The sequence below is a fragment of the Manacus candei genome, unplaced genomic scaffold (genome assembly GCF_025592945.1).
Source record: "Manacus candei isolate 608988 ecotype Guabito, Panama unplaced genomic scaffold, ASM2559294v1 h1tg000008l, whole genome shotgun sequence".
NCBI classification, from domain to species: Eukaryota; Metazoa; Chordata; class Aves; order Passeriformes; family Pipridae; genus Manacus; species Manacus candei.
This window is the reverse complement of record NW_026138056.1, coordinates 23388060-23409785: the sequence shown is the minus strand read 5'-3', so window position 1 is coordinate 23409785 and position 21726 is coordinate 23388060. Positions and strand designations below refer to the sequence as shown.

At 40.1% G+C, this 21726-nt stretch overlaps 1 protein-coding gene across 1 annotated transcript in view; it reads right to left on the bottom strand.

Moving 5' to 3' along the window:
• Positions 1-21726, bottom strand: part of TRIM55 (tripartite motif containing 55) — a 36213-nt gene that overhangs the window by 2205 nt on the left and 12282 nt on the right. Inside the window, exons 5-9 of the mRNA XM_051771065.1 lie at positions 18629-18862; positions 17513-17535; positions 17289-17413; positions 16331-16551; positions 14166-14453 (exon numbers count right to left, since the gene is read on the bottom strand). Of these exons, the coding sequence (XP_051627025.1) occupies positions 14166-14453; positions 16331-16551; positions 17289-17413; positions 17513-17535; positions 18629-18862 (891 nt within the window). The remainder of the gene's footprint in view (positions 1-14165; positions 14454-16330; positions 16552-17288; positions 17414-17512; positions 17536-18628; positions 18863-21726) is intronic.

The following is a 21726-nucleotide window of genomic DNA, read 5'->3' as shown; positions in this document are numbered from 1 at the left end:
AAACATGGAAGCAGGGATGCTTATGAGGAACTGAAGCATGAGATAGATTATTTTCCTAAGCATTTTTGTAAGTACTTACTATTAAAGTTTGCCACAAGAATTAGTAAGAACTATTTTACACTAGTTAAGTGTAAATTGGCTATTGGGCTTCATTCTGGTCACTACCTATTTAACTGTCATGACACCAACAAACAAGACAGTATGAAGACATGAAAAAAGTAGCTCCCTATTTCTTTATTCATATCTAATTAGAGTTCACCGTGTTATTTTTAGACCCAGATCCTAAACTGGAATAGCCCTATTTATGAAACATTATCTGAGAAACTGCTTTAATATTTGAAATGTGGGCTAATCTTTGACTTAGATTCGTATTTTCAAAGCATGGTACTCATTGCTACTCGCTACAATATACAGGACTCAAAGGACATTTTTGGGCAAGGATCTTGCAGGAGAATATAGTTCTTGCTTGCTAACTTTATAATGTACTTTAATGAGAGCACAAGCGTGGTGAAAAATGTGGGAGAAATAGCCGCCTACTTGAGTGTGGAAGTTCATTTTCAGCAATGCCAATGAGAAGGGTTGTTTCCCAGACTTATGCAAAAGTATGGTAAAGAATTTGGCCCAGGGGACCAGATCTTCAGCTGAAAGGCAGGTAGCTAATTGAGTCCTGAATATAGAACATCTTCATGTCACGCCTGCAAAGAGCTGATTGGAAACATTTCAACCTGATTATAAAAGTCAGGTTTCAGCAGTAAATACATGGCTAGACTTTCTGAGTTATATGGGATTCAGGGCTCTCCTGATCTTGGTAGATGTAGGAGTGTAGGTGGTTTATGAGTCTTCTGTGGTGCTGAAAATTTTGCCTTTATTTTTGGAAGGGCAGTCAGAGTGCCTGCACCAGCCAAGAGTAATTTTGAAACTGGTTGTGCAATTTTGTGCACTGAGCCCTCAGCAGTGTGTGTAAGCAGGCATGGGACAGCCCTCCTCACTTCTCACTCTGTAAATGGATAGGACTGGTAAGAAGTTTAAAACAAAATTCAAAATTCCTGCATTTTTATTCCTTTTTTTTTTACTTAAACCCACACTGATACCTTGTCATTTCTCTTCCTGTGCAATACAGTCTTCCTTTAGCACTTCCACTTGCTATTCTAACCAGCTACTATACAGAAATTTACATTAAATCAAGATTAACTTTGAAGCAAAGTACTATCTATGGGCTTAAAATTACGCAGCTTGTTTCATAGGATTTGGACCTAACATGTTAGAAAAAAAAGGCACAATGTAATAACTTAGACTGGCAAGGTGACTGCATTACCTTGTTAACCAACACTGCTGGTACTGCATTTCAAACAAAACAATCTTTGTCTGCATCACTGCCAAAACTGTATTTCATAATGTGTTAACTCCTTCATATTTTGCTGTGATGACATCTTCCTGTGTCAGCAAAACAATGTTGGAGCTCCAACAGATTCCCACTGGGTTTGGCTGGATGAAGCATTTGCTCCCTGCAGCTCTCTGGACTCAGCAGGCTGCCGGTCTGCAATACCTCGATGTGCCTTTCCAAGAGCTATTGTTTTCCATCACACCCAGCCAGGAGAGAAGCAAGCACAAAACTGATAATATGGACATTCCCTGGCTTTTAGACTTGTGTTTTCACACCTGTGACACTTCAGAGTTTGTGCTCTGAGTCGTCCCGTGACTGAGGTACACTCTCTTCATGTAAGACAAGAAACCACCAAAAGGTGCCAGAAGCAACTCCGTCCATGTTATTGAGTCTGTTTCCCCCTTCCACCAGCAGCCTGCACAATTCAGAGTTATACAGTGTGCTGGGGATTGTCTGAGACAAAGGTTTCAACTGTAGATTTTACAGAAAACAACTTTTTTTGGAACCAGGATGTGATTCTGAAAGGCAGAATGCAGAAGCAGGTCTACTCAGTGTCACTGGGATTCAGGCACCTGACAGTTCTCTAGTTCATTGGAATCTTGTCCTGGACTACCTTACTCTCCCTGTTACCACAACTCTACTCTGCTGAGAGAGGAAAGCTTTGTGCTGAGCATGGCACAGCCCTTGCCACATGCCTTTAAGACAGTTCAGATTCAACACTTCATCATGTCTGTCCATTGCTATTAAGTAACTTTTGTCAAGCTTCTACCTGAGCTTTATCTTAGCCTTGGAGATCTCATGGGTAGGGCTTGTTTTTCACATTACCTAGATTAACAAGTCCCAACCCTTGATTTGGGTCCCTAAGAGTAATAAGAAATAACTAAAGTGTTTACCTCAGATTACATTAATCACATTAGGCCAATGCTGAGAGAGTGCTGAATACTTACACTTTGATTTATATTCTCCCCTGTGGTGTTGAGTGACATCAGATGATGCTTTCAGTAAGCACCAGGAATTTTCCCCAGGTCAGCTCATGAAGTGGGGAGGGAAGTACAACATGCATGACTGATGGTTGGTTTTGTTTTTCCCATAAAAGCAAAGTCCAGGCTGGAGTTTACATGCCAGTTCTTTGGAGGTGTTGAGCAACCACAATTCCCACTGAGCAGCCATTCAGCACTCCTCAGCATCTGGCATACTAGAATTTGTATGAATAAACAGTATAAGGATCTCAGAGTTGAGCCTGATGAGTACTTTCAAAGTTGTAGTTATTCAGCTTCTGTCAGTATTTGCTTCCTTAAACAGGGGTCTACTTAAATCTGTATAAGGTTCTTGTAAAAGAGTGTGGAGAGGAGGAAAGAGGTGAGTGGGATGGCTTTGTCATAATATTTTCATTTATTAGGTCCCAGCAGTTATCCTATTTATGCTGGGGAAAAATATGAAGTCTAGGCCTTCTAGATATTGAAGTCAACACATCATTTTCTGCTCTACCACCATGAATCTCTGTTGCCTTTAGGTACAGACCCTGGGATCCATATTGCCAAACTTGAGTCATCCAGAAATGAGATATCCATTCAAGCAAACTGGATTAATCTCCTTCAACAGGAGTGATGAGAGAAAGGCACAACCAAAGGGTGATTTGTCCCATCCTCAAAGAAGTGGATTGCCCTCTGGAGGTACCTGTTTCTTTCTACTGACTCTGGAGATGCTCTGTGTGACTAAGTTAGACTAGGTCTGTCTTTTAAGTAAATACACAAGGGAGATCCCAGCCAAGTATTTCAGAATATCAGAAAACTGCTTGATAGGATTTGAGAATTTTGACTGCATTTTTATTTTTACAAGATCACTAACTCTTAAATTTAGGAAGTGGGGAGGAAAGGTGAAGGGTCTTCATAATCACTTTAATGCAGACGGAGAGATGGTTGGTTACAACCTATATGAATGTTTTCTGAAGCAGCAATGCTAACCAAAGCAGGTTCTGCACCTTGGGTCCCCATCCACCTCTTCCTGCTTTGTTTCCGTGGTTCACTTCCCATTTGCACTGCTGCAGCTCTTTGCAGGGATGTGCTAAGAATGGGAATGTCACTGGAATGACATCAATTTTTTTTGTTGGTTTTTTTGAGGTGAAGGAAGATATTTTTAAACCTGGACCATTTGAATGATTTGATTCCAGCACAGCTCAACAAACAGCTGCCTCAGCACAATTGCCCTGTGAGTGGTGGCATCTGGGCAGCAATAAGAAGCAGAGCCATTTGGCAAGAAACTCCTAAATCACCTTTGCTGCCAGAGGAAAAAATGAATCTACACTCTTAGAGTCACAGTGCCTTCACTGCCTCCTCTTGACCCAACAGGAGAACAAGAGTGTGAATTTGTTAGAAAGTGTGGGTCTTGGAGAGAGAAGCAGTGAAAATAGAGGTTTCTTGTTTCTAGGGTTTCTGTAGCCTCAGAAAATGAGCAAGAAAACAAATTTAATTCCCATTTTTAGCTGGCTTGTTTAGAAACAACCCCCAGTGTTGACAAGAACAGGCATGATTAAAAAATGCTAGCTGGTTGCAAAGCAATCACAAAATCTGTGGGCTATGTTTGTCTGCCTCAAATGTCAAGTGTTACACTTCTGGCACTTAACACTTCCAGGCAGTGGAAACAAAGGGAGCACAACAGGTTATTTTTAAATAGTTTAAACTTTAGTTCAAGCATTTTGTTTTTATATTTTTATTCAGTCTAGCTCCTTCAGCACAACACCTGGCAGCTGTCATATAAATCACAACAACATTGTTTCAAAGCTAAGAGGCTGCTTATTTTGCAAGGATATTTTCTTTTTTATTAGCAGGAACCAACAGAGTATTCTCTAAAATAATTGCTATGATTACTTGCCACAGAAATATATAAGGTAGCAGACAAAATAATATGCTCCATCAGTCACAGAATTAGACATATCACTCTCTTAATAGTGGTCAGTAATGAATTTTAAAAGTCCATAGGGAGGAAATGCCTTTTTTCAATAGATTTTGATTATATTACAATTAACATCATGTGGATAATGTCTAATGCAGAGTCTCTTACATAATGACCTTAAAGAGACCAAATATGTTTCAGAGGAAAACAATCTGGCTAGTTTATTTTGGTATAGGTTCCACACATCTCCCATGGGACATGGAGGTCCAGATGCTTGAACCTGTGGTGGAAACAGTTTTAGAGAATGATGTGGGAGAGAAGCTTTCTTCTAACCATTACTTGGGACAAAAGGAAATACAGTTCCCTTATTTAAGTCACCTATTTTTTCACCACTCAAACAAAATAAAGGCAGAAATAACATACTTGTGTAATATTTCACCCATTGCTGCATCTCATTGTTCCAGCTTTTTGTTGAGACTGATTTAACTACAGATTTGTATAAAACCTAGTCCTGCCACTATACAGGAAAACAAAGGAAACCCAAGAGGAGAGCCTTAAAAATACATGAATATTAAGACTGCATGACTAGAAAAATCTGTCATGCATCTATCTACATCATTCTTTGCTCCTCTTGAAGTTTTTGAGAACCTCCTGATCAATTAGCCTTCTATCTTTTCTGCTCCTTCCAGCCTTGCTGGAGAACTGTCCAGAAAGGGAAGGATGATATGAGAGGCATGAGAGGCTGTATAAGTGGTACATGCTGGCCATCAGTGCCAGAGAGTTACTCATGGCTACCAGTCCTCCCCTCTTCCCCCTACTGCTACCTTGTCAGACAAGTATATATTACTTTAGATCAACGAGTTAAATGTGAAGTGAAGACCTTCCAATAACTTCTCCACGGCAGTAACAGATCTAATCCATGCCATAGAAACTTTGCTGTTAGCTTTCAGGGAGAAGTAACAAACCTAGTAAGGGTTTGACATCCTGTCTGTCTCTGTCGGTAGTCTCTCCATTGAGTAACATAGACTGCTGTAAATCAAAGCTTTTTCTTTCTCTGCAAATGGCACTTTTGTAAATCCCACGAATTAAACAGGGTGCCAGTTCAGACTGTGACTCACCCTGGAGCTCCGTTCATGGGATCAGATAACAGAGGCAGCATAGCTTCCATGTGTGTAGACACAGCATCTCATGATTCAGGGTTGGAGCACTGCTCACATCCTGAGTGACTGACTGACTTGGGCTTCTGTAAGTATGCAGGGGGCAAGGGTGATACATGTGAATTGTGGACACAGCACATCTTCAATGGGAGACAAAACCACACCAATGGAGACGCAGGAAGAAAAGCTGGAATGTCAGTTAAAGCACCCTGTTCCCCTTCCTCAAAGCCAGCACATGACAGAAGAAGAAAGTCTTGGTCACAGTTAAAATATTTTTTCCCTCATTGGCTGTTGCTCCTACCATTTTTCCCTTGTGTGCTCATTTTTCCATGTCTGCACTTGCCTGACTCTTTACTACAACCACAGCAGCTGAAGTTGTTAGCCAAGATATGACTCTACTCCAACAATACATTGCTCAGTGAGTAGCACTGTGAGTTCCCAGATAGATGTCTGTCACATCACACATTATAATCTCTGCTTGCCCATTAGCAATGCTGGCTTGCTTGCACAGCACTCAGCCAAGTAATGAGCAAGATATTAAATCAAGTTTTCTTCTGTCCCAGGTGAAGTCCAAGGAAGCTGTGATAAGTGCTGCTCTTAGAGCTTAAGATTCAATCACAGTTATTAACCAAGTTATTACAGGATATAGAGCAGAGATCGCAGTCACTGTCACCAGAGACAAGCTTTGGAACTGATCTGCATCTGAGCAGGCACCAGCTCAATTTTTTAAAAAAGAAATTTATTTATTTTATAAAATTAAATTTTGAAATTGTACATAAATATAAAAATGAGTATATTTAATAAAATAAATCTCATGCCAGATGTTGAAGAGTCTCACCAGCACCGATCGGCGAAATGACAACTACCTTTCCTCAGTAGGGCATTTTGTAATATAGCAAGTCATACAGCAAGTGTTTCATCATGAATGAAAGCCACTTCTGTGTGCAGAAGTGCTGAGCCAGGACTGCTCTGAGTGACTGATTAGTATTTTGATCATCGCCTTCAGTGGCTGAGATAGACTCAGGCAGATTTTATAGGGTGCTCTCTAAGTTGAAAAGAGCAATGAGAAATTCAGATCACTTGTACTTGGGGATTGTGAGATCCTCATCCTCTGCTCAGTGAAAGGCGTGATGTCTCTGTCAGGTGTCTGTAGCATGGTTTGAACATTGCAGTGCCTATTGGCTGGTAGCCAGGGATAACAGGGTTTTTTAATTAGTCATTGGTCTCTTACTTAATAACCTAAAGATTATTGTAAAGATGCCAGGAATATATTTCAGCTGAAAACAGATATAAGACTGTTTGATATGTCCCTCTCCCTTTCTTCTGTTTAATTTTGGCTGCACATGCAGCCTTTCAATCTCCATTTCAAACACCTAGTAGACGGGCACTGCATCCTCCAGAGTGCTCTGATCTAGCCCCTTGCCTGCTCACAACTGCAGAAAGCCTGGAAGTGACATGATACGCTATCCAAACATAGAGACTCAGGCCCAGTTTACTAATTATCACCACTGGGGTTTTCAATCAGATGGGCCGGCATTTAAATATTGATCCATCTCTAATGGTTACAGGACTACAACCACTGCTTTCCATAGGTGAGTGTATGGCTACACTGGAGGCCTGAACTGTCTCAAGGCAGTAGAATAACTAGCCAAATATTCTACAAACAGATGGTTTGTGTTTTTGTTGTGACCTAGATCTATCATGATGTGATGTAAACCAGCAACAGTTCACCCAAGATTAAGAAATATTTTTTGTTTACATTCTATTTTCCTTTCCAAACACCTTAACAATGAGCAGAACGAGTGATCCTTGGAGGATGAGGTCAAGTAGAGGTAGAATTCAGTATTTAAATGAGATAGTCACAAAAAGACAATGTCTAAGTGAGCCCGGTTTTGTATTAATTTCATCAGGAGAAATCATTTTATCCAAGCTGTCATTGTGGAAATCCTTTTGCTAGTAATGGACTGAAAAAGATGAAATATACATAAATCAAATTGTATCTATGACTCACCAGACAAATCACAGAACAGTCTATTCGAGGTAAAATTTAAGTGAAGTATTTGCCACTCATATTAATTATGGGAAACTGTTGTCTGAAAGCTGATCTTAACATATTGCCCTCACGACTCATCACTGTTGTCTCTGAATCACCCAGGTAATTCTCAGAAGTGAGGGATGTTAAAAGAGGAACAATCAAGACTTTCCTGATTTTCTTGGCATGTATTGCCAAACTGAGGGGAAAAAAAAATCTCATCTGAACACAAAGTCAAGACACAAAGCGGAAATTTACAGGCAGAATTTGCCACCAACTGAACGTCAGCCCGAGTGGCCTCAGACTCGGCCACTATCACCCTGTCACTAAGGCCCAATTCGCTAAGTCAAACTACAGAGAAGCAAAAGGCAGAATTTTTTGACTGCTAACTGAGTTCTTGCATCTAGTATTTGCCCTGTACTTTAGCTACAGCCGGAGTGCTTCTTTTTTCCAAATGAATTTTAAGAGATGTTTAGGAAGAATCTTCAAACAGAGTTTAATTTGGGTTTGTATACCGGTGGATGCATAGGTCTCCTACAAAAGGCTTGGCTTCACAGAGAATAGATGACCCAATTTCATTCAGTCAAACCTTGTAGATTTTTTAATGGTATAGAAATAAACCTACCCGATTTTCTACCTAAGAAAAGGTAAAATACAGGTATATGAAGACCTAGATGGCAAATATCAAGTTGACCTTTGCTCTGTGCATTCTCAGATCCTTCATTAGCACTAAACACAGTTGTTTCAGGGATCAGAGAGCTTTCAGAGCAGCAGCTGGTGTCCTGGGAGAGAGCTGCCTGGACTGTGCCTGCTGCTGATGGTAACATACAGCTCATCCTGCTCTGGGGGAAATTGCAGGAAGACTGTGTTGGATGGGCCAGAGAGAACGGACACTCTCCCTCAGCATCAATCCTGCAAGATCCAGCCTTGCAAGACTGCCTTCTTTTGAGCAAGAAATCTCCTCTCTTGGAGGAGATTGTGTACTGCTGCTATGCTTGTGCAACCATTCCAGTGCATCGCTGTGCTAAAATGTGGGACCATATCTTTTATATTGTGATGGAAAAGCAGTGGTACATAGGCAAAGAGCACAGTGTGACCTCTTGGCCTTATTTTGGTTTTAAATCATCTTGTCTGCATTGTCTGCATACTGACGTGACAACCAATCGGCTAAAACTTAGCTAAATACTGACCTCTCTGACATGTGATTTAAAGCTGTCTCATGGAAAAAAATTTGAAGGATCACCAGCTGAAATTGAAGTATTCAGCAGCGGGACAAAGAGAACTACAGTACATGAATACTGAGTGGACTGTCCTTATGGTAATTCTGGCAGATGGCATAAGGTTGCAAGCAAGTAATAGGAAATTTTAAAACTAATGAAACAAGATTAACACAGGCCACTACATTAGTATTTCTCCTCCCAAACTGTTCAGTCCTGATTATATTTTATATCCTCATGGAATTAAAGCACTGTACTTACTGGCTGCAAAGGGAAATTAGGTCTGACTACTGTTTGTGGATGATTAACTTGTATTTCCTTTCAAACTAAATGTATGCTCTGGAGTCCTTTGGAGCCACATGCAGTCACTTTTCTTATGGGGAGTTTGAGCAACAGAATACAGCATCCAGTACTTTGTCTTAGGTGAAATTAACTGGGTGACCGCAGACCCAGGTGAACACAAATCTTTCATAAGCTCTAACAAATTTACAAATTTATATGGCATTACTACATGAGAGATGTTGCCAACAAATTATGATTAGGAAAAACTGCAGGACTCCAAGATCTGTTTCTCGTGCATTGGAAAGGGCTGCTTCATAATGTCTATATCACCCTCCACTAATACATTACACCCCGTAGTGGCAAGGCAGTTCATTGACGCTATTCCTGCTCCTTGTGTTTTAACCATTTGCTCCTGGTTGTCACTTGCAGGGGCTCAGACCCCCCCCAACTTCAGACACTGAGCAGAGGCACCTGATTAGGAACAATGTCACCTCACACTCAGCAGGCAGATTGAAGAGGTGCCAAGTGTGAGCCAGCAGCAGTTGGTGAACTCTTCCTTACTGGAGATGCCTCTCACTCTCTGTCAGAGGCAGGAGCAGCCCGTGGTGACTACACTTCTGACTTAGGCACTCCCTGAAGCAGGATGTGGCTCTCTAGTGCGGAGCTATCTATTTTGTTTATGCTGAATCATCTCCTTCTGTCCCTTCTTAGACCAAACAATCTGTACACCTGTGAGCTGCAACTCCTGTTGCCTTATCCCTGCTGATATAACCTCCTGTACCCTGGGGGGAATTTATAGATGCATCAATACAATTTCTTAGAGAAAAAACTGATAAATAAAGTGAATGTTGGGAATTTAATAGGGGAGCTGATCTCTCTTTGCTGCTGAAAAAAAAGGAAATCCCTCCCGTGTATTCTACTAAAATAGGTTGAAAATAAATTATATGCTGGTCTTATGATGACAATCATGTAGATTTATATTATAACTATAAATTATTATTACAGCTATTCAAAGTAATTTTGTTGTTTTACTTTCAGGGGCTTATTACACAAAGGAACAAGGGCTGTGACCTGATCTCTCACATGAAAGATAAAGACACATAAACTGTCTAAACAGCCACCTCACTATACATGGACAAGAAAATAATTTTAATGCAAATAGAATCTGAGACCAAAATGCCTTTTTCCTTCACCTCCTTTCTATTTCATTGTTATATAAATCATAAAGATGCCACTGGAGACCACATAGGAAGAGGTCTCAATGGTAGAAGTGAGAGCTTTCCGCATTTATCTATTTTTAATTTCAAAAGGTATTTTGAATTAAAAAAAGAAAGAGGGGGAAGAAAGAGCATGATGCTATTCGCATGCCTGATTTCCCAGGAGTACAAACAAGCTCTATGTTCTCTTGTAATATTACAACAAATTTTCAAAACCAAACACAAATAAATGAAAATTAAACTATGATCCATAAATTTAATTGAGATTCACAGTGTCTGATGCTTTTCAAATTCAAATTACTGCCAGACAGTGCATCTTTTTGCATAACTTATGCAACTAAAGTGTAGGTGATAGTTTCTCCACTCTCCCCCCCTTTTTTTTTTTACGGAGAGATATATTTTTCAGTCATAGTGCTGGAAATTCTGTACATAAAAGCTGAATAATAATCAATTTTCATAGATAAACCATATCATGTTCAGTGCTTAGAACACAGTGCAGAAAGTAAGCAGGGAACACCGAGCATTTTTGTTTTGAAGAATAGATAATAATTGAATCTGTCTGTCATTAGAGCAAATACTCACAGGTAACTACTCTTGTTTCTGTCAGAGGTCTTTGGCCTCCAGTAAATAAGATTAAATGCCCCAAAGGTAACACAGAATTCTCTGCACATCATTCATATCACTTTGGAAATCGAATGCATTCATATGCCTTACCTAAGAGGGATGTGAATTTGGACGGACAGCATCTACCAGAAAAAGAGGCTACTCTAGAAGCAATGTTATGGAATAATTAAGGTTTAAATTACATTTAAATGTAATTCAAATTTGCCTTTGGGACAACTTCACTTGGTAGTGAAATTCTTAGTCCTTGATCTTGCAGTTATTTCAGCTCTTTGTGTAATGTAACCTAAGGAAAAAAAAAGCCTTTGTCTAAATGGGTTGGGATCCTTGCAAATACATGGGCCTCCATTTCAGGGCTGTGATTGGTACTCCATGCAGAGAGAGCTTTGAAAGCCTTTGCTGAAAAAGGGACCTGAAGAGGATGTGGGGTGTGCTGTGTGAGATGGGGTGTGAGGGGACACTCTCCACTCTCTCCATGGAAATGTCTGGAGACCAGGGCTTGAGCCACCCCCTGACGTAGTATCGGTGATTTACTTGCAGTGGGAATCCTGGTAGCAGGATTATTCAGTGGATTTGTTTTTCCTGACCTTTACCTCTCTGATGACAACCATTAATCTTTAGCTCTTTCTCCCGTATTGGACCGAACAAGGTTGGTGCTCTTCACATCTGTCAACCAACAGTTTCTCCATCCTGCTGGTCACCTGAACAGCAACTGAAATATAAGCCCATATATCTGAGGGTGTAAATGTCTCTTTTCTTATTTTGGATCAGGGAGATGCAGTGTTTAACCATGCAGGAGTAAGCTGAAGGGTGGCATTTTAAAGGAGCGAGGAAGAAATGTTTTAGGCAGTTTGTATTGTGAACTAGCATGATGTTTTTTGGATGGTAAGAAAGGGAAAAATCCTTTAAAGCCATGTAAAACATCATCAGATACACTATTTGAACTGTTAGTTAATGGTAAAATGAAATATTTCCTACCCATGAAAGTACAAATGTATTGAATCAGATTCCAAAGATGATGTAGTATGATAAGAAATGCCAAAAGTGTTATGCAGAATGCTAACTCCTGTGAGAAAATAAGAAGAGTGCTTCACCAGTGTTGTCATGACACAAACTAGTCATTATCACTACATTCAGTGAAAAAGCTCTGTTTCCACAGCACTTTTCCATTATATACCTGATTTTACTCCTAAAAGGAGTAAAAACAGTGGAGAACATCATCTGGGGGTTTAAGAAAAATAAAGGAATACAGCATTTCAAGTGGGTTGTGTAAAATCACATGCAGGGAAAATATGAAGTTCAAGTACTTAAAAATTATCACTGCTACAAAACAGCAGCCATTTTCTTCATGACACAGACACTTTCTCAGCTCAGATGCATAAATCTGACCACAGCATCATTTCATGGCATCACCATCACTTGGTCACTCTATTCTAGAGCACACTTTGCACCTTTCTGCTTCCTGAGCTTTCCTATCCCTCCTTCTGTCTCCAGCCCAGGGGTAACCCCATTCTCAGCTCTTTCCCCTGTGTCCTTCCTCCTCACATCACCAGAACCATGCACTACTCTTCTCAACATCCTCCTCCTCCCAAAATGTCAGGATCACGTGTGGTCTGGGAAGATATCAAAACGCAGCACCCCCAAACTCACATGCCAATGGGAACTGACATCTTTCCCGTGTGCCTGTTTTCACTCTTGGTTTACAACAATGAAGAGAACCAGGTACCAGACTACTGCTGTTTTCCAGACAGCTGCCCACACCACATGCAAGTGTTGTTCCTTTGCTTGATGTAAGTTAGCACTGAGGGAAGCAGATCACAGTCAAGCAAACTTCCAGGAAATTAATCTAGTACAGATTTCACCTGCCCATGGTGAGGATTGGCTGCCTGGTCATCAGTGGAACTGATAGGAAGGAACAGCAGCAATAAATTTCACTGTGGATTTACCTGCTTTTGCTAGTTCATTTGGAATATACTTAAGAAGATAAGGTCATAGAAGATTTGAGAATTTTAAAGTGGTTTCTTTTCCGTACAAATTCCACTCAAATATTCTCAAATCAAGCCCTGACTTGAAAAATAGCTACTGAAATTTGGTGGCCAAATGGTGCTTTTGTTAAGAAAGTGAGTGAAGTCAGTGAGAATCCTTCAGCCTCTAAATTCAAGTGTCACTGACTGAAACCTCTAGCTAGATGATGTCCAGTGATAGCAAGCAAATTAGAGGTATCCAGCCTCTTTTATCAGATCTCTGTGAACTCCTTCTCCTAACTTTTTACCTTGCACATGATTGTTTAATATGGTAGGCCTGCTTATGTTTGCTATATAGTCAACTCCAACTTTAAAGGAAACAGCATGAAATACTACTCACTTGTGCTTTCTCACACACATACATAATCTCTTGTTGCACTAGGTAACTGCTTTGTTAAAATGTGCAGCATGAGTCTGTAAATGGGGATGGTTTGATTTAGAGAGTGCTGCTCATGGGCTGGTAACCAGGCACTGGAGCAGGAGCTGGTGTACTGTGCAAATCTGCAAATTCTTGCACAGCTCCCTCAGCTCTGTTGCCTGTATCTTTGGCCCATGTGGAATTTGTATACAGGTGCAGAAGGAGGAATATTCAAATTCAGGTCATACCAACACTAACATTGTAAAATTAAGGAAAACCTCCTGCTGTACTCCACACATCAGTCTCTTGCTTCTGGCAGTCTAACATTGAACTGGGATGTATTATCTTCATGATCTCCCTTATTCAGGTCTCAAAAATCTTTGGAGACACACATCTGAACCCAGGAAATCACACTACTTATTGAGAGACAATCAAACACACAAGGAGGTTCTGAGTGTCTGCATAGCTTCGTGTTTACAAGGGGAAGCTGTGCACTTCAGGTGCAGCCACGGAGCTGTGGAAGGCAAAGCCAGGCCATAGCTGCTCAACCAGCCACTGTAGGATGGCATGTGCACGGGCTTTCAACAGGTGACGAGAGTAAACTCATGCACAGGATTTCTTGGCTACCAACACATGCAAATATCTGATGCACAGAGGCTTTGTCAGCCTCTCCAACAGCTCCTGAGTCACTGTGTGTGAGCAGCTTGGATAACAGCTCTCACCAGCGAGGTGCACCGGCAGTTAAGCACAAGCAACCATCAACATGCTGCTCTGAAGCTCAGGAGTCAGCCTGTCGCATATTGAAACCATCTACAAACCCAGCAGACTTGCTGGAATGACAGTTTACACTGTTCACGTGTTTTTTAAATTATTCTCATTCTTTAGCATGCGGAGGAAAATGAAGCCACATTTTCCTTAACAATTGCTGTTCCCGCCTTGCTGCGTGTCACAGCCCTCTGAGGTGACATTGGAAGCACTGACCTTGGATGTTGCTGCAGTGGCATTACTTTCCTTACTATTCCCTGGTGCACTCTCCTCTTCTGTTGCTGCTGTTGGGGCTTCTGACTTCTTTGCACTTGTTTCCAGAGAAACAGGACTCCCTACTTTCCCCAGCCCACTCACTGGGGTTGAGCTTGGACTGCTTGGTTGCCGTGACTGAGACTTATACCAGCTAGGGTAAAACAAGGGATCCGTGGTTTCTGCTGTGGCTGGCATTTGAGTGTCAGATTCTGGGGTCTGCTGAGAACCACCTGGTGTCACAACCACATCCTTAATCAGGACAGATAAAGAGAAACAAGCAGAGTGCACCACATTACCTTTCCAGCTGCAGTCAAATTGTTCTGTGTGTTGTGTTTGTTACGTATCACTGCAAGGCATAGATTTGTCCTAATATATGGTCTGAAAGAATTGCAATCGAAATGCAAAGCAAAAGCAACTATCACTTGAATAACACAGATAAGGGAAAGAAAATAAATTAGAAAAATAGAACAGGAGAGTAGAACTAGCAGGGAGGGGAGGGCTGACTGAGAATAGAGTGAAAAAGAGGTTCTTTAATTAAGATAAATGCCCAATTCAACTCTAGAAACACAGGAAATTCTGCATAAGAACCTCATAAACCCATACCAGCCATTCATGGCTGGTGTAGGTACTTTCAAATGGCTTGTTGGGTTTTATGTTAAGAACAACACCTTTACCAATGAGTATTATAGGAGAAGTCAGAACAAGGTGAATGCAAAGACACTGGAGAGAAACATTTGCCCACCAGCCTTGCCATCAATGCTATAAGCCGAGCACAGTTGCTCTGCCAGGAAGAGGAACAGCCATCTGAACTGCACCTCTCTACATGCATCAAGTTCTTGGGGTTCCCACACGTGCTACCTGCTGTCCCCACAGCATTTCTGCTTTTCTTACACCAGAAGGCAAAAGCTGAAATACAGATATCTCTCACACCATAACACCTACATGCCATGTCTGATTCCACACCTGACCATCTCCTAATGGCACTTTACAATTGCTAGAGCAGCATGCTGTACCTTTCTCATTTTAACCTTTAGCACTTAGAAGTGAGATAATGTTATTGGGCAGAATTTCTTATGTCTTGTTCTTGTTTGCCTAAAACCCTGCATCAGTTTAGGAACATAAGTTTGGTTAAGCCAGTGCAAATCCTGAAAAGACAAAATTTGGTTAAATCAATAAAACCTCATTTAAGAGCATCTTCACACAACTGGTGAAAACACACACATGTTTTTAGATCAAAGCAAGAATGAGTCTATAGTATTTGTTTTCCCATATTTTATGTGGTAGGCTTGCTACAATCAAAGATCCTTTATGTGTTTTCTTGATTTCATATTGGCCTCCTCAAATATCTTCACAGCAGCCTTTATCACTCAGCAACTTCACTGGGTGAATTGCATAAGAGGAGAATTTGCCAATTAATTGTATGCAAGGCAAGCTAAAGTAGCACATTAAGTATATTTATAATGTAGGTATTTTAGAATATGTGGCAATTATGCTCTTATTCTAATCACATTCCCTAAGAAAAAGTACTGGCCTAAAATATTCACACCCTGAGCCTGTTTGCTGCTAGATTGTAAAAGGCAGTTACCTCTCCTCTTTGGTGTATGATATTCCTGCATCCACCTAGACATATACCTAAGATGTCCAGAGCAGAAGGCAGCAAACATCGTTCACAGAAAACAGATTAGAGATTTAGATTTCCACCATCTAAAAATTGATGGTGGAAAGCTCACTAAATCCAGGGGGAATGCCAACTTCTCTTAGTATAAATATTTTAACAACTGTCCCATTTACAACAGTTAGTCTGAGTTAAACCACAGCAGAATGTCCACTGTAACACAATTAACTCCCAAATAGAATCACTTTTATTTATAACTTATGTATCCCATACATATCTTAATTTATCTAGCAGCTAATTTTTTGCCTACCAAGTGATATATATATATGCAGGTCGAGAGGACAGGGTAAAGCTGCATATATGTGTACAAGGGCAATAAACAATTTTGCTCTCCAGTGCATTGATTCCCTTAGCCTGCTCCTGACCTATAGTGCCTACAGGCCATAGGGGAGCATTTTCTTGCTCTGCCATGCACACTCAGCATAGCTGGCAGGGAAGGAAAGACACTCACCTGACCAGCTGGGGCAGCAGGTAGTGACAGTGGAGTGGGTTCAGCCAGGGGCTCTCCTGCTGCACTCTGCAGTTTAGGGTCTTGCTGAGGTGGCTGTGATGCTCTCTCAGCCTCTTCCTCCTCCACCTCTTCCTCCTCTCCCTCCTCTCCAGATGACTCTGTGTGGACTTCATCCAAACCTTCACCATCCTCTGTGCCCTCCTCTTCTTCTCTCTCCTCCTCTGATAGGACATGTGTAAAAAGACAGGGTTGAGCACCATGTGAAGATGGCTACAGTTTCTGTGTAATTAAAAAGCCACTTGCAATTGCATTGCAAAGCCACTGATAATCTGCTGCCTGGCAGAGAAGGTATTGGTGAGGAGCCTGCTTCCACCAGCCTGGACTGGGCACTGCCATAAGGCTGCCAGCAGGTGCTTTGTGGAAGGGAAGAAACTGAACACACCTGTTGGTTAAAACCTAAAGCTGCCCCTTTCCATGTGAAGGAGTACAGAAACTCCTGCCAATGCAGTTATCCTCATGAGGGGTGTGCAGCATGGCCCTGCACTTTCTGGGGAGAGGATACCCAGGATGTGGCACAATCTGCCAGGAAAAAAGCCCCTCTTCCAATTCTAGGTATTAAACACCACTGAACCTGTCATCATAAACATTTACCAGGCCAGTGCTTTGCAACACATGACTGGAGGTTTGGGATACCAACATCCCTAAAACCAGGGGATGTCAAACTTGGTCATACCATTGCCTTTGTGCCAAGATAACATTAATGGTGCCAACAGGTTATGTTTTGGGGTTTTTTTAACCGTGATGGATTTTTGCTCCTGATTACAATTGATACAAAATGCTCTGGTTACATTTCAGGATGGAGAGAAATATCCAATTCAAGGTTTCCTACTCTGTATCATTGTGTAATCACACAGAGCTGCAAATTAAGAAAGCAATTTCGGTGAAATAAGTGACATACCTCTGTCAAAATCAATTTCTCGTATTATCTTTTCTTCTCTACTGAGGTTCACTGTGAATTGATTCATAATTTCATACCCATCCTCTATTTTTTCCATTTGAAATCCTTTAGAAGCTTCAGTAATTCTAAAACAGAGAAATTGGTTATTGCCATTTGGATTTGCAGATAAATTTATGATTTGTAATTGATTATAAAGAATAAGAGTCTAAAGTTTAAATACTTACTTTTGTAGCAATGTTTTGGCATTCTGTGAAAACAAAAAGGAAATAAGTGACTTCTTAAATGGTTCCATTTTTTCAGAGACTTTATGCATTGAGATCTAATTCTTACACTGGCTGCTTCTAAATGCACTAATACAGATCTCATTAATGACAGCCACGACGTCTATGAATGAGATCAAATTTGGATGGTAGTTAGTATACAGCTGAGTAAACCTTTTAGTTAGTTGAAGACTTTTTAATTAAAATCTGAATATCATGGGAAATACGTACAATTGTTAAAAAGAAACAAAATGGAAATACTTTTCCTCTTTTTTTGGTGTGCTTGTGGTGAAAAGCAATTGTTCCATTACCGTCTTTAGTCATAGTAACTATATCTTTGACTATCCATAAGGACATACTTCTGGAGAGACAAAATTCTGTTTGTCTTGAGAGATTATTGTACTCTTCAAAGGCAATTCTTTGACAAAAAGAAGCGGAGTTTGTGTTGGTTTGTTTTGGGGTTTGGTTTCTTTTTGTTAGTTTGGAGTTTTTGTTTTGTTTTGTAGAAGACACCCTTCCAGCTTCTAATATAGAGGAATAGTAAACTTGCAAGACAGAAATTCTACACCAATGAATTTAGTGGACAGGTTGCTAGCGGTTTCCTACTCATCTCTCCTAAGTTTATAGTAAGAAATCAGAAGAAAAAAGTTAAACGAAGGTATAAAAATGTAACTTAAACCATAAATATTTAGTTCTTGAAACATTAATCACTTTGTCAATATGCAAATGAAACCTATAATTCACAGAAATTCATGTGCAAATGAACACCATGATATTAATGGGAAAATAAAGATTTGTTGGAAAATGTTTAAATTCCTGTTTCTTCTCTGGGATCAGAAATTCATTCGCGGGACAGTATATTTTGGTGCAAATAGCAAATACTCATGTTCTAGATTTGGATACTTTTCACAAGAAGACTAGATGTTTGTCTGAGCTGATTCAAATGTTTACAAAATGAGTTCGTATAACTGTTCACTTAAAGATAACCAAACTCTGAATGGGTCTAAAATTGAGAAATGCTTAAATAGTGTATCAATAAACCTATCATTCTTGTTGTATCTCTATTTATAGACTTTATACCTGCAAAAACACGGCCATTTCTGGTTCTTCCATGAACTGGATTCCTGATTCAACCAGTTTTGACACAGCTTCCAAATGATCCGCATACTTCTTCATCAGGGAGCGGACGTGTTCCAGTTTCTCCTCTTGGGTTCTAGTGATTATTTGTGTCATCTCATTTTTCCTTTCTTCCAATACAGAGTAGAGATAATCAAATTTTTCGCACAACTGTTCTTTTTGTCGTCTGCAGCATTCCTGTGAATCATTTGGTTTATGTTAAACATGTTATGTTCTTAAAAGAGTTTCTATTTTTATAGTTACTTGGAAGCATTTTCATCAAAGAAATTCCTCTTTCTGAACAGCGCAAAGGATTCTGAATGACCCCAGAGACTTTTATAATTTTCAAAGTCCAAGCTATTGGAACAAAAGTTCAAAAACTGTTCTCAAACTATGAATTTCAAGCCACTGAAAGCCCCCAAACAGGTTATTGTATAACTTGTCAGTCTGCTAAAAAGTGTAAAAGGTATTTGTGATGTCTGCAGTGATACATCAAAGTCTGCAGAAAAAGTAAAAGCCCCCACCGTATTAGAAGTGGGTTCCTTTGCGTGAACAGAATGGTTTAAAAGGAGTGGTCATCTCAAATCAGCTCTGGAGAATTTTATTTTTCTTCTGAGTGCCTGGAACAACCGTGGCTGGGCTTGATTCTCACATATGCTCTCTAAGACTCTATTTGGACAATAGGAGTCCGTTATATTCCATTTACTGTGCACTGAAAGAAGTAGAAGTTCTGTGAAGAAAATGGTGTGTGACAGAAACACAAAGGAAAGAAAGAGGAATCGGGTTCCAACCCTAAGTTCAGGCACCGATTTTCACATCTTTTTTTTGAGACATTTTTATTGTCCTTCCAACCAGACAACAGCATATTTCACCAGTAAGGAGGATGGGTTTGATGACTGCTGCATTGAGCACTCTCTAAAGAGCACAAACTGCACTTGTAAGGGAGGATTTATAGGGAGGAAATGGAAGACAGGTTATGTATAACGTCTGAAGTCTACCAAACCGAAGTGCTTGAGAAACCTCTGTGCCCCAGGGCATACCCTTATTGTGGTTATACCTGGTTGTGAATGGTGGTGATTATTTAAATCTCTTTTCTAGGAACTGAGGCTGAATCAATTCCTCATCTTTGTCCCTTGGGGCATAATGCTGAGATCCTGGCAGCACAGGATTATTAACAGTCTCACAGTACTTTTGGAAGTGATAATACTGATTATTCATAGCACTTAGCCAGATAGAATCCCACTTTGTTCTTGCCTTTCAGTCAGAGCTCATTCCTATGAGTGGTGACAATCTGCTCGGTATTGTTCAAAGAAGAAAGACTTTTGAGGATGTACATTTGGCCAAAAATCACTGTCTAGGTTTAGGGGCTTAGGGAGTGAATAAACATCTTGTTGCATTGAACCAAGTATCCACCCCTGCTTCCCAATGAGAAAGGCTAGGCTAAACAGGCAGTCCCAATTTAAAATTCCTTACAGGGGGTGCAGGCTTTTCCTGCCCTTCTGGAGGTTCTTACCACTTTCCAGAAATTCCTGATTAATGTAATTATAGGGTGGGGTTAAGGAAGTTTTCAAGCCAAGTGAGTCATTGTTCCTAGGTGTCATTCTATTGTTTTGACCTCAAATAATTCTCTTCTTTCACTCTCTCCTAGCTTTCTCCTTGTGAAATGTCATTCAGATCACTTGTAAAACAACCTTGATTTCAAGACAGGTGTGTACTATCTTTGTCATTTGACACAGGACAAATGTTAGAGGAAGAAGAGCAAGCGATAGCAGGGTGCTCTGAGAGATCCTTCCCTATCTCTAAGCTCTAATATATAATATTTACTGCCAGCAGATATTACAGAGTTGTGAATCTCCAGAGTGAGAGTGCAAAGCAGATTCCTAACTGCAAATGCTGAAATATTTCTGAAATATTATCTTTCTGCATAAAATGTTCCCATACAAAGTCTCTGCATGACGGAATTACCCTAATCAGATTCTGTGTAATGAAGAAGGTTAACAAATACATGACTTTACATTCTAAAAAGTTCCCAGCCTTTATGTTTTTTTTTAAAGCACAGATACAGCAAAAAGAAAGGAGTCCTTGCTACTGAGCATGAGTCTCACTGCTTGTTCCAAAGGATCTCTGCTGACTGGCCTATGCTATTAGCATTTGAAAGAAACACTGTAATTTTTCCTTCTTTATTTTACTCATATCATTTACAGGGCTAAACAGTACTTAATTATTTATTACAGTTTTCCAGCTTTTAGCATTTTATATTCCTTTCTCAATTTTCAGCATAATATATGGATTTGGTCTACCTTTCAATCAGTTAAAAGCTATACAAGTATTGATCAACTTTTTGGTTTTCTTGTTTTTCTGGTTTTTTTAGGTTTGGATAAGAGCAATAGCTAAATATAGAACTATAGGCTATTACTTACTCCATCTAAAAAGAAAATGATCGTGTATTTTCTGCTAAAGCAGATATTTATTGCTCTCTGCCAAGTGTTAAGCAGAGAGAAGAGACAATCCTGGATTATAAGCATTATTTCCGTGTGTGAACATTTCTCAGTTCCAGCTGTAGCTTTTTATCTTCAAGGACAAACTGATGTCAATTCAGACAAAGCTCTTGTATGGCAGGAAATGTGATTTGCTTGAAATATAACATGGAAGTGCCAAGGTAAACTCTGAGACCTATTTTGTGCAATCTTTGGCTTTGAAGGTGAAAAACCTGCTAAAACATCTGAAGGTAAAATGGCTGCATTTTCTTTGGGGTTTCCCTTTAAAGGTTAGACTTTAAACTAGTAGATGACTCTGAGGAAGCTAGTTCCAGACACTGCTGTGTTTCTCAAGGTATTTTTAGCACAATATTTTCTCCATACTTCATACTAGATGTTTGAAGCTTCGTTTCTGGTTCAGCTAGTTCAGCTTAAATGAGTGCAAGCTTTTACTTTTGTATCATTCAAATTTCTGCAGTTAACCTACTTGAAAAGCTTGTTTCTGTCTGCAAAGTCCTGATAGCAGCCAGTTTCATCCTTGCAATGTGAATCCTTCCTGATTACAAAGTTTTGACTGCCACTAAC